This window comes from Anarrhichthys ocellatus, unplaced genomic scaffold, assembly GCF_004355925.1.
Source record: "Anarrhichthys ocellatus isolate YVR2014 unplaced genomic scaffold, GSC_Weel_1.0 scaffold3, whole genome shotgun sequence".
Classification (NCBI taxonomy): Eukaryota; Metazoa; Chordata; class Actinopteri; order Perciformes; family Anarhichadidae; genus Anarrhichthys; species Anarrhichthys ocellatus.
In genome coordinates this window covers 3,418,806-3,431,146 of record NW_022280033.1, presented here as the reverse complement: position 1 = coordinate 3,431,146, position 12,341 = coordinate 3,418,806, and the positions used below count along the sequence as shown (strand labels likewise).

Here is a 12,341-nt window from a genome sequence, read left to right as displayed (position 1 = left end):
GAGAGAGATCAGTAGCGGAGTGTTTGATCTGTTGTACGGTGAAACAGAGGAGAGACAGGATTCCTCTCCTCCTCCTCGGCTTCCTCTCTGCTCTCATTTTATCCCAAACTCCACCTGTTTTTTCTTTTTGTTGTTTCAGACTGTTGGTACACTATCTGGCTGCTGGAAGATGATCCTCACTTTGATTTCTATTTCCGTATCAGTGAAATGTTTTTGAGTCCGTTTTTGGAGGTTAACACAGATTTGTACTGAATCGAGGAGAAGATGAGACGAGGCTTCTGAAGCATCTTTTATCTTTGTAAAATGTTTTTCAAATGTATTTTAATTTCATAGAGATTTTTTTTTTTTTCATTTCATTGTTTCATTATTGTTATTATAATTAGATATCATTTTGTATATCTGAGGACATTTTATCTCCATTTTCTCCTACTTTGACTAATTTGCTGAAGCTAAATCTTAACTCGATGTCCACTCGCTAGCTTTTCCTGGAGCTGTCGGCTCCATATCACGGAGTTTGCTCAGCCGATATCTGACAAAAGAGCAAACCGTTGTCAACTGAGGAAGACTGTGAGTCATGGTTGAAAGCTGTGGAAATAGCTAGTTAATGGACTTTGAGTTAAGATGTAAATGTCACATTTCTGTGTTTTTACAAACATATTGCGTCTCCCCGTCTGACCTGTAAACCGTCCTCCTGCAGATCCTGGAGAGCCAGGTGGAGGTGCGTCAGAAGGAGGTGGGGGAGCTGCAGAGCCAGTCGCAGGCCCTCAGTCAGGAGGGGAAAGGCTCCGAGGAGGTGGACGGCCAGAGGATCAGCGTGGAGAAGAAGTTCCAGTGCCTCCAGGACCCACTGAAGAAGAGACGAGACATTCTCATGGCCTCCCGCGAGATCCACCAGTTCAACCGGGACGTGGAGGACGAGATCGTAAGTAGAGGAAGAGTGGAGGTAGAGCGCTGACCTTTAACCTCTGGTACAGGAAGTGAGGTGTGTTTTACTGCTGAGTGGGGATCTTATCTTCGTCATGGCTTTGATTTACACAAAAATGAAACTGGTACAAGATGTGTTGGGGGAAGTAGTGCTGTTATGTAGCAGCAGCAGAAATAATAGTGGTAGCAGCAGTATTAGCACCATCATTTGTATCATTAGGGGTGGTAGTATTAGTAGCAGTATTAAGAGTATTTGTAGGAGGAGCACGGGCAGCATTGGCAGCAGCAATATTGGTATTACTAGTAGTAGTGGGAATAAGTAATGGGAGTGGTAGTAGTACTGGTGGTAGCAGTTAAAGTTGTACTGCAGCAACAATTACCACAGAGTTAGTATCACGAGTATCGGTAGAAATACTACAACTTGCTGTAGTAGTATTTGTAGTAGTAGCAATAAAGTGAACTTCCTTCTCATCTCCAGCTGTGGGTTGAGGAGAGGATGCCTCTGGCCACATCGACCGACCACGGAAACAACCTGCAGACTGTACAGCTGCTCATCAAGAAGAACCAGGTACACAAACGAGCAGCTTCACCTGCTTGTATGGCAGTAAATAACCACTATAAAGTACATGTTGAAACTATAACCATTAACTTGGCGTTTGACCCTCTCAGACCCTGCAGAAGGAGATCCAGGGCCATCAGCCGCGCTACGACGACATCTTCGAGCGCAGCCAGCACGTCCTGAGGGAGAACAGCCCGACGGCCGAGCTGATTCGCCAGCGCCTCGCCGAGCTGCAGTCGCTGTGGGAGCAGATCAGGAAGGAGACGGAGAAGCGTCACACCCGCCTCAGCGAGGCCCACGAGGCCCAGCAGTACTACTTTGACGCCGCCGAGGCCGAGGCCTGGATGAGCGAACAGGAGCTCTACATGATGTCAGAGGAAAAGGCCAAGGTGGGGCAAAGGATATTATTCATTCGTTTTTCTATCTTGAGCAAGATAATAATTGTAACCCACAAGTTACTGTCTTGAAAAGAAAAGAAATAAGAAAAACCTGAGAAAATAAATCTGAAATGTCCCTAAACAGCCTCCGTACAAAGGATTAACCCTTAATATTAACTGTAGGTAACAACCTGACCTTAACTCTGACAGATTAGTGTTCATGACATCACAGCCTCACTTGCATGACTCCATTGAAGTCGTATCGTTATCTGTTTAGAGCTGATGAGGTTTGGGTTAAACTCACACAGATACAAAGTAGTATTTAACTCACACCTCACATTGTTGTTTTCAGGCTCTCTGCTCTGTGGCTCAAAAACTTCCTGTTTCTTTGTTTTAGTTTTGGTTCAGTTCCTCAGTTTGTTCATTTTCTATTAGTTTGGTTAGTTGCTGTTGGTGTCGGACTACTAAGAACAAAATAACGAGATGAATCTCTGTGTCTCTCAGGATGAGCAGAGTTCGGTGGCCATGCTGAAGAAGCACCAGATCCTGGAGCAGGCGGTGGAGGATTACGCCGACACCGTCCACCAGCTGTCCGGCACCAGCCGGGGCCTGGTGGCCGCCGAGCACCCCGACAGGTGAGGGCGGGGGGTCAAAGGTCAAGGATCCAGGTTTAGTTTTATCTTCAAGCAGAAAGCTTTTTACATTTTGAAAATGTTGCAGCCAAGAGACAAATAAATGAATGCTTAAAATGAAAGTAGAAAATAAGGACACGGGAAGGAGACAAGGAATGAAAGAGTGAAGAGAGATATATAGATTAAGGAAAGAAGGTCAAAGGAAGGAAACAAGAAGGAACAAAGGGAGATTGAAGAGAGGAAGAAGAAAGATGGTAATAAACCATAATAACTGATTTTCTGTCCTCCTCCTTCGTCGTGCAGCGAGCGAATCGGCATGCGTCAGTCTCAGGTGGACAAGCTGTACGCCGGGCTGAAGGACTTGTCGGAGGAGCGTCGGGGGAAGCTGGACGAGCGCCTGCGGCTCTTCCAGCTGAACCGGGAGGTGGACGACCTGGAGCAGTGGATCGCTGAGAGGGAGGTGGTGGCCGGATCCCACGAGCTGGGACAGGACTACGAGCACGTCACCGTAAGCACAACACATATGTCATTACGCTCTCATGATTAGTGTTGGGGATTATTTAAACACTGAAAGTTGGTTTCCCAGTAATTTACTTTGGAGGATGTATTGGGTAACAAAGAGTTAAATCAACTTAATTTAGGAATATGAAACTGCTAGCATTGCTGCCTTTGATTTATATTTTCAGTCATTGAGGAACCGTTTCTCCGTTACAGTTTGTCAGTTTGTCGAACGTTTCATTGAGTTTCATAATGTTTCTTGGAATTATTTGAAATTTGTACTTTAAGGAATCCTCGTCAAAATAGTTTCTGTTTATGTCAAAAGGTAATATTGGCTATTACGTTGTTTTCAGATTTAAACTCTCAAATATTGATAATGGTATTGACTCAAAACCAATTTTCTTGATGGAATCCAAACATTAAATCTGCTGTTAATGCTCTTTCACTAACCAGCGTAGACAGGATGTTATATTTTCAGTACTCTGGTACTTCAGTGTTCTTTGTAATTAATCCTAACTTTCTTTCTTCTTCAGATGCTGCAGGAGCGTTTCAGAGAATTTGCCCGCGACACCGGGAACATCGGCCAGGAGCGCGTGGACACCGTGAACCGGCAGGCGGACGAGCTGATCAACACCGGCCACGGCGACGCTGCCACCATCGCGGAGTGGAAGGACGGCCTGAACGAGGCCTGGGCCGACCTGCTGGAGCTCATCGACACCCGGACGCAGATCCTCGCCGCCTCCTTCGAACTCCACAAGTTCTACCACGACGCCAAGGAGATCCTCAACCGCATCCTGGACAAACACAAGAAGCTGCCGGAGGAGCTGGGCCGCGACCAGAACACAGTGGAGACCCTGCAGAGGATGCACACCACCTTCGAACACGACATCCAGGCACTGGGAACACAGGTACAGGAGCTATATTTAAGACGTGGAAAACCTGGGACACATTCATAGCTGCTCAGCAGTGGAGTATTCTTGTGTGATTTTGGTCTGGGGGCTGCTTTTCAAGGTTTTCCCATTTTGTTCCAATAACGTGAATCTTACACATTTTCCCAGTTTGATGTAGAAGAAACTCTCAATTACAAATTAAAGATATTTTTGAGCCAGTACTTCATTGGAATAGGTGTGTGTTTTCCCCTAGATTTTAGGAAAATCTCAACTAAACATAACGTGAGAAGTGAACAGCTTTTTAAGGCTGGATGATGTGAAAATTGTACCTTAAAATACTACTTCATGGGATGTTCTCAGCATGGACTTCACAGCTTGTGACACTGAAGCTCTCACGTGATCCACATGCTTATGTTACTGATGTTTAAATTGTTCCGTGTGTTCTCAACCAACCTGAACCTCCTCATCCTCCTCTTTGCTTTCAGGTGCGGCAGCTTCAGGAGGACGCCGTTCGTCTGCAGTCCGCTTACGCTGGAGATAAAGCCGACGACATTCAGAAGAGAGAAGGAGAGGTGAGCTTCAGTCTCAGGCAGCAGTGAAGCAGAAACCGCATCAGGACTCGGTTCACTTTGAATTCACTTCAGTAAATCTAAATCTCGGATGCAAAAACGTTTTTGATTTATTTATCTATAGCTTACATTTAAACATAGTAGAAAAACCAGCTTCTCTTACTGATTGACTTGAAAGTGAACTGGACCCTGCACTCATGGTAATGAAGTGACAGTAAAAGGCTCTGTTCCTCATGCATGCTGCACTGCTGCTGCACTAACTTTGCACTGTTCCTCCGCCCTGAAATGATCCGTTTGGAAAATGCAGAACTATAATTTATAGATGGAGTTAAATTCCCTGAGAGAAGAATCTGGAATAAGATGAACAAAAAGCTTGTGTGAGGTTGATTAAAGAGGACAAAACATGCAGCACTGTTCTTCAGATCGTCAAAAGTGATTTTATTCACGATCTTACTACAATCAGTGGATTATAGACGCATAATGAAGTCTTACAGGGCGTGGTCAAAATACAGGAAACACCATGATGTCTCCTTCTTAATGGTTCTCTACACAGAGGGAACATTAGTGGTTTTATGCAGTTGAAAGGTGATTTTTCTCTGAATCTTTAAAGTTTTATGATAAGTAAGTATACAGAGTAAATATTGTGACGGATGAGATTGTAAAACTGCTGAGCCGGTCTGAATGTGTTTTTATCTTTGACCTTTTCGTACGTTGTTTAAAGGTGAATCTTCCAGCATACTTTGGAGAAGTTTGTCTTCCCCGGAGTCTGATGAGAAATTGGGAAATTCAGATATCACCCAGGATATAATTAGCCTAGCTTAGCACAAAGACAGAAAACTGGTAGGAAACAGCTAGCCTAGCTCCATTCAAAGTGTTTGAATCAGATAAACTCTTCTGCATCATCGAAATATGTTCCGTGGGAAAAGTAATGCGAAGCAGTTGCACTGTTATTTAATTCAAAAGCTCGTTCTTCTGGACAAAGTCTTCCTAGAGACTGTAAAGCTGGATTTATGTCAGGAAAAACCAAAGCGGCCGGTCTAGTGGTCGGTTGTTTCGGTGATGCTAAAGCAGCTTTGCTGCAGTACTATATTATTTTCATATTATTTTAGTACGTGGCCATCGTATTTCCTTAAGTAGTGTAAATCCAGCTCAACCTGTCGGCTGAGTTTTATTGATAACCGAGTTACCTCAGTGTGTGAAACATGCAGCCCTGCTACAATATGACAACAGCACAGTTAATGTAACTAAATGTAATGTTCTCAAACCAAACATCTGTCTTTATTCCATGCGTTTCTTTTATAAATATGTCTGCTACAAGCGTCTTCGTCCAAAGCTCATGGGATTTTGCAAACTCATCATAAAATCTACATTTGAAATGGGCATTTTTAGAAAATATTGGTGAACAATATTAAACTAAGATTCAAGTGGAATTTCACTTCAGTACCACAATGACGTGTCGAAGCTCCTGAGTGTTTTTGATGGCGTTGTGTTTTGACCGTTCCCTGTATGTCCATTTCCCTGCATATCCTCCCTGTCCACCCAGAAGAGAAAGGGAGAGGTGAGACTCCGTTTACCAAAAACATTGGCTTTGCATCAGTGTTCATTTTGGCTGCAGTTCTAGACTTTCTTTTAATATTTCGACTAAAATGTCGATTAATTTTAGTGACATTTGTCGTTTTGATGCAGTTTAGTTCCGGCCCAGTCTTTGTCACAGACCTGGTGATTTTCAAACACTCGTACGGTTTGTTTTAGGTCTTTCTTAGATTCCTGTGTGGGTGGATTTTTTGCACAGAAGTCAACACAACCTCTTTTTTTATTGACAACTTACCTGATACTGAATGAGTACCATCCAGCTGTAAACTCCACCCACCTGTGTCTCTGAGGAGGTTAAAACAAACACTACTAGTAGTTTGCAAATACGGTTTGGTTCTGGTTAGTCAGTGAATGTGAAAATAGAGACCGTAAGCATCTAGCTTGTCTCAAAATAATTTTAAGATGCATTTTTTATATTTCATGGCTGCACGCATTGGTGCAATCAAATGTTTTTGTTCGCATTTGCTTAAATATAGTTGCTTATTAGCCGGCAAAATGCCGCTTTTAGTCCTCTGCAGCTGCGTTTCTCAGTGTCGGATGGGTCTGTGGCTGAAGAGATTCTGTACAGATCTACTGTTCAGTCTGAAGATTATATTTTTTGTACGCAATCAGCAAGGTTGACAACAAATGTAGATTTTCGTTCTGCAGACATTTGCAACCAAAACAAAGTATCAGTCTCACTTTCAAACAGGAAGTTTTGCCTCGTGACGCTCACACACTTTGACTTGTGTTTGACCGCTAGTGGCTGTTGAATGATGTTTATTTCTTCTGTGTTGTTATGTAATGTCTAGTAGCTGGCTAACCGTAGTGTCTGTGAACAATCTCCACTGTCTGGTTGTCATCCTCATTTAGCTACTAGAAGCTAGCATTAGCATGCTAACAACAATAATATGGATAGTGTTTAGCTTGCTAGTTAGCACAGGTTAATAGTCTGACTCTTTGTCAAGCTTGCACTAAAATCTACTGTTCACCTTGACTGAGAACATAACTGCGAGCAGATGTGATCTATACATGGACAGCAAGCTGCTTCAGCTCACGGGTCAGCCATTACTCAAAAAACACATCGCCTCTTATTGCTCAACGGGTCAAAGTCCCGCTGCATCCAAATCTGCAAAAAAGTGCTTGTGCAAACATATTTGATTTATGTCCACTAAATAATCCTGGAATAGCTCACGACCCTGTTAATTTTCAGTGCTTTGTTGGAAGATCTAAATTAAAGTATCCATGTAGTGCCAACTGATTATGGAGAGCTCACTGAGCACTGAGCAGGTGGAGATGCAAGCAAACATAATCCACTGAAAACATAGAGGCAGGGATTGGCTCTGAGGATAAGGTCCTCTATCACGGTATGTTTAACTCCATGTTACGAGGAGAAATTGTTAAAAAATGGCTGTTTTTTGCCCTGCTTACTGATGTGCAACATTGCCGACAATGACCCAATACATCCAGAGATACTCAGAGGAGAACCGTATTGCCACGTTGACTCTGCAGTCTGCACATATGAATGCATTGTTTTGCTTTAATGCTATTTATTTATTTCCCCGGGCTGTTGTGCTCCCCTGCAGCTCCCTGGTGATGGTGCTGGACATGTGCGAGACTCTGCGACAGTTTGCACTAGTAGTAATAGTGTTTGCAGTTTATATACACAGAACCCAGTAATGAATTGGGTTTATGATAAATAGTGATTCCCCCACTGATAGTGAAGCTGATCAGAGTGAACCTCTTCTCTAAAACACATGATTCTCAGATGTCCTTCATAATGGAGGCAGTGTTTCTTTTAGGAAAGTTAAAACAGATCATGTGTGTTAGAGGATCCCAGCCTCTGGGCTCTCTGGTCTGAACTCTGCCGTGTTTCATGTCGCCCCCCCCCCTCAGGTCCTTGAGGCCTGGAAGAACCTTCTGGAGGCGGCGGAGGGCCGTCGGGTGAAGCTGGTGGAAACTGGAGACAAGTTCCGCTTCGTCAGCATGGTGCGCGACCTGATGCTGTGGATGGAGGACGTCATCCGCCTGATTGAGGCCCAGGAAAGGCCCAGGTAAGAACACCAGCTTACCGCTGAGGAGTCGGCGTTCAGTGTCCTCTGTTCATCTTCAGTATTTCACTTTCCATTTCACTTCTGATGGAAATGATCTCTGGTTTCCAGGGACGTGTCGTCGGTGGAGCTGCTGATGAACAACCACCAGGGCATCAAGGCGGAGATCGACGCCCGCAACGACAGCTTCACAGCCTGCATCGAGCTGGGCAAAGCCCTGCTGGCCAGGAAGCACTACGCTTCAGAGGAGGTAAAGACACCTTCATTCAAACACATTCATAATAATCATCCTTCATGCTAAACCAACACAACTGGACCTCAAGTTTTTGTATTTCAATCTGCTTTTTTCTGTCAGAAGGTCGTAGAAGGTCTGATTTAGTTCTCACCTTTGTTTTAGATGCTCATGATGATTGTGTTCGTCTCCAAACCGCATGAATACATTTGGAATTCTTCTCAAATTTTCCATTCAAACTTTTTCTCCCCTCAGATTAAAGAAAAGTTGTTACAGTTGACGGACAAGAGGAAAGACATGATAGACAAGTGGGAGGACAGATGGGAGTGGCTGAGACTGGGTAAGGAGTTTAATCCACTTAGTTCCTCATTTAGTCGAGGCTCATGTTGACTGACTTAGCTGAATGAATCTAAGTTCAACATGGAAATGTGTGTGTTCAGTCCTGGAGGTGCACCAGTTCTCCCGGGACGCAGGTGTGGCCGAGGCGTGGCTGCAGGGTCAGGATCCCTACCTGTGCAGCAGGGAGATCGGACAGAGCGTGGACGAGGTGGAGAAACTCATCAAACGCCACGAGGCCTTCGAGAAGTCGGCCGCCACCTGGGAGGAACGCTTCTCCGCTCTGGAGAGGCTGACCACGGTGAGACACACGAGCGCGCACACACACACACACACACACACACACACACACACTCAGGAGCCATGATGACGTTTTAAAAAGACCACAAAAAAATGAGTTGATGCGAAAATGTTTTCATATGCTTACCCTAAAACTCTTCTTAGAAGTCAGATTCACCTGACTTACTATATATATTGCTGTGTCGAAATATGCCAGTAAAAATAACGTCTAATAAACCTCTCAGTAAATTGGCAGCCATGATGGTGATCATCTAATAAACCAATTACTGATTTTGCATGAAGTTTGTTTTACTTAATCTGTTTAAGGTAAAAATTTGCAGATTAAGGGACTGTAAATAATCATTTTAATGACAGAAATTAGATCCGAACATGACTCGTCTGGACGACTCCTGAATTCTGTTTGTACCAAAGAAAAAATAAAAAAGAAAGAAATTGGTGAATGCCACTTAAGGAGGAATCTGTTTGTTGGAGTGGTTCTCGTCTGAGGCTCAATGTGTTTGTGTCCAGATGGAGTTATTGGAAGTGCGAAGAATGCAAGAGGAAGAAGAGAAGAGAAGACATCCCCCGCCCACTGAGGCTCAGCCCGGCGACGCTGCAGCTCAGCACAGGTGAGAGTGTGTGTTTGTGCGTCAACCGTGTTTTATTCCATACTTTTTCATTTTATCTCCGTTTTATATCATTGGAAATTCAATGAAATTAAGGGGATTTACTTCTTCTCTTGTGGGTAGAATTAGCCTTTTCATCAGGAGTAACTGCTTTGAGTTTCACTTCTGTCAGTTGCAACTTGTTCTTCTTTTATATTTGAAAACAACGTTTCAGTCTCTGTGGATTTTTGATACTATAGTAAAACTGAAAACCAAACACATCGGAACGGGAAATGGGTGCATATGAGAAGAGAGTTCATGACCTCATCATGACAGATGATATGGTTGTGAATACAATTTCCCAATAAATAATATTTACATTTTTCAGAAGAATTTCAGCAAACAAAAAATGATGGATCGGTCAATAGCGAAAGCAGTCGTCAGTCGCAGCTGTTCATCAGTGTGAAATCATCAAGCGTGAGTCTAACTCTTTGTGTACTTTGTGTGCTTGCAGGGAGGGTGAGCCGGTGTCTCAGAACGGGCTGCCGTCTGATCAGGAGTCTCCCAGGGTTAGTTACCGCTCACCTGCCTACCAGCAATACAGCAGCACCCTGCAGGGCCGCAGGCCCACGGCCGCACCTTGACACACACACACACACACACACACACACACACACACACACACACACATGCTAATGATGTGTACATTCAACATACTTGAATATGACCTCATGCACATGAAACATCCCAAAACACACGGTTGACCTCAATCAGAAATGTCCTAGACCGGGTGTGTTGTATCCCTCCTCTTCCTTCCACACTCCTGGGATCCACACATTAATGTTCCTGTATGTATTACTTGTCTTCAGCATTTATTGTTTGCTTCTCCTCCTTACTGATTAATAATTTAATATCTAAGTGTAATACGTTTAACTTTACAGCTGTCGCATGCATCATTTTATCTTTGTTTTGAGATATAAGTATAGTTGCTTTTAACAACATGAGATCCTCATCTTTAAGAGGTCTTAAAATCTCCTCTAAAAACCTCTTTATTAAGAGGAACAGTGGACAGGAAGCAGTGGGACTGATGGGAAATGTAGTCTTGATTTGGAGACACTCCAACACTAAGAGTACCACTAGTGTGAGAGCACCAATCATCCTCACAACCAGTAATTTAATGTGAACAATTTTATTATTAAAACATATTGGGTTAAGTAATAACTATACAGATTTAAGAGTGTAACTGCAGATTGTGTTAAAAGGCTTCCATGTGTTTTTATTTAGTGTTTCTGTTTAAATGCATCACTCATGATTATAGTTTCAAGTTATTTGTTATCATATGCATCATATGCAAAGATAACAGAGAAAAATCTTAGATCTCAGACTCCCTCCAACAATGCTCATTTAATATGTACAATAACATCACGCATGTAAAAACATATTTGGAATGTAAGACATAAAAAATAGCCTTGTCTGTTCGGGAAAACATTTATTTTAACATACATTTCTCAATCAGGTATGAAAAGTTCCTTAAGTACCAAACATTCCTTTTTGTACTTAATTAGTTCAGAGAAAAAATTTAGAAATAGACGTGATGGACAACAGTAAAACTTGTAATGTGCTAGCCTCTACTCTTTACACCAAACAGAGTAGCAGTACATGAGTGATGTAAACAGAAAGTAATTGTAGTGTTTTAAACATTTAAATGTTTGCATTCTGAGACAATAAGCAAAAAAAGGATGCATCTCCTTTTGGTATTAGTGTGACTGCATACGTGGTGAATGGGACCACAAAACAAACACACACACACACACACACACACAAAACAAGCCCCTCTTGTATTTCTAGCCATCCCTCCCCTCATTTTTTCTTTCCCGTTCCTCCCTTCTCCCCTCTGTCTCTCTCAGCGTGACACTCCCGCCGTCCTCTCCCCTCAACTGTTAATGTTGCTGCTACTTTATGTTGTCATTTATAAACTCACCCTCTGGAATATGAACACCTGAGAAACACACAGCCCTCTCTCCATAATCTGCATTTAAAGCCTCAAACAGGGATTTACAAATCTATTAGTTCTAGTTTTCTGGGCATTTGTAGTATTTGTATAGATTATATTTATACCAGAATGTAAATGATAGCGTCATCTGCATAATGTCGCATACGATAATGAAACGTAACGTAAAATGACAGACGAAATATAAAGTATGCATTCATCAGTGATAATAAATCAACAAAAACGTTGTTGTACATTCTCCTAAACCTATTTAGGTAAATTACGTCTTACTCTTATTGTCTTAAAATAAAGGATTTTAAGCTGCTATAAGTTTAGTTTGATCATTAACATTTCATATTGCGTAAATGCGATCAATCACAGATATATGAGGAGTTACATTTCAAAGTGCTACTTTATATTGTTTTGGGAGAGAACCCTTCTCTAAAGTAATATATTGTCTGAGACATATTGTCCAGAAATGTATTCGAAAAACTACGATATTCATTTTTTCCGCAGAATAGATCGTTGTAGAAAGTTACTTTAAAAACTACTTTTAAAAACAACTCTTACTGTATCTACCTGCCCCGTGTGTCTACATCCCACAACCCACATTCGCCATCTCCATATGTTTTTTCCATAGAGTGCAGTATGTTTACCACCACGTCTTCCATTACACATACATCATACTCTATGTAAAGTACCATTCAGTTAACAGCACATCAGCCTTTCTTCATGTAAAGCTGCTCTGAATGGGATTAACTTTTTAAACCTGATCATAACTATAAAAGTGTTTGTGTCCAGATGATAATCATAGTTTACTTAATATT

General features: G+C 42.4%; 1 protein-coding gene across 2 annotated transcripts in view; it reads left to right on the top strand.

The window, feature by feature from the left end:
* The window catches only part of sptbn1 (spectrin, beta, non-erythrocytic 1), a 95,085-nt gene that overhangs the window by 75,645 nt on the left and 7,099 nt on the right, over window positions 1–12,341 (top strand). For both annotated transcript variants that reach the window (XM_031878587.1, XM_031878578.1), the window contains 13 exons: window positions 698–922; window positions 1,403–1,492; window positions 1,594–1,872; window positions 2,365–2,495; window positions 2,796–3,000; window positions 3,524–3,898; window positions 4,366–4,452; window positions 7,918–8,075; window positions 8,184–8,322; window positions 8,560–8,644; window positions 8,745–8,941; window positions 9,448–9,548; window positions 10,039–10,093. In XM_031878587.1, the coding sequence (XP_031734447.1) occupies window positions 698–922; window positions 1,403–1,492; window positions 1,594–1,872; window positions 2,365–2,495; window positions 2,796–3,000; window positions 3,524–3,898; window positions 4,366–4,452; window positions 7,918–8,075; window positions 8,184–8,322; window positions 8,560–8,644; window positions 8,745–8,941; window positions 9,448–9,548; window positions 10,039–10,093 (2,127 nt within the window). The remainder of the gene's footprint in view (window positions 1–697; window positions 923–1,402; window positions 1,493–1,593; window positions 1,873–2,364; window positions 2,496–2,795; window positions 3,001–3,523; window positions 3,899–4,365; window positions 4,453–7,917; window positions 8,076–8,183; window positions 8,323–8,559; window positions 8,645–8,744; window positions 8,942–9,447; window positions 9,549–10,038; window positions 10,094–12,341) is intronic.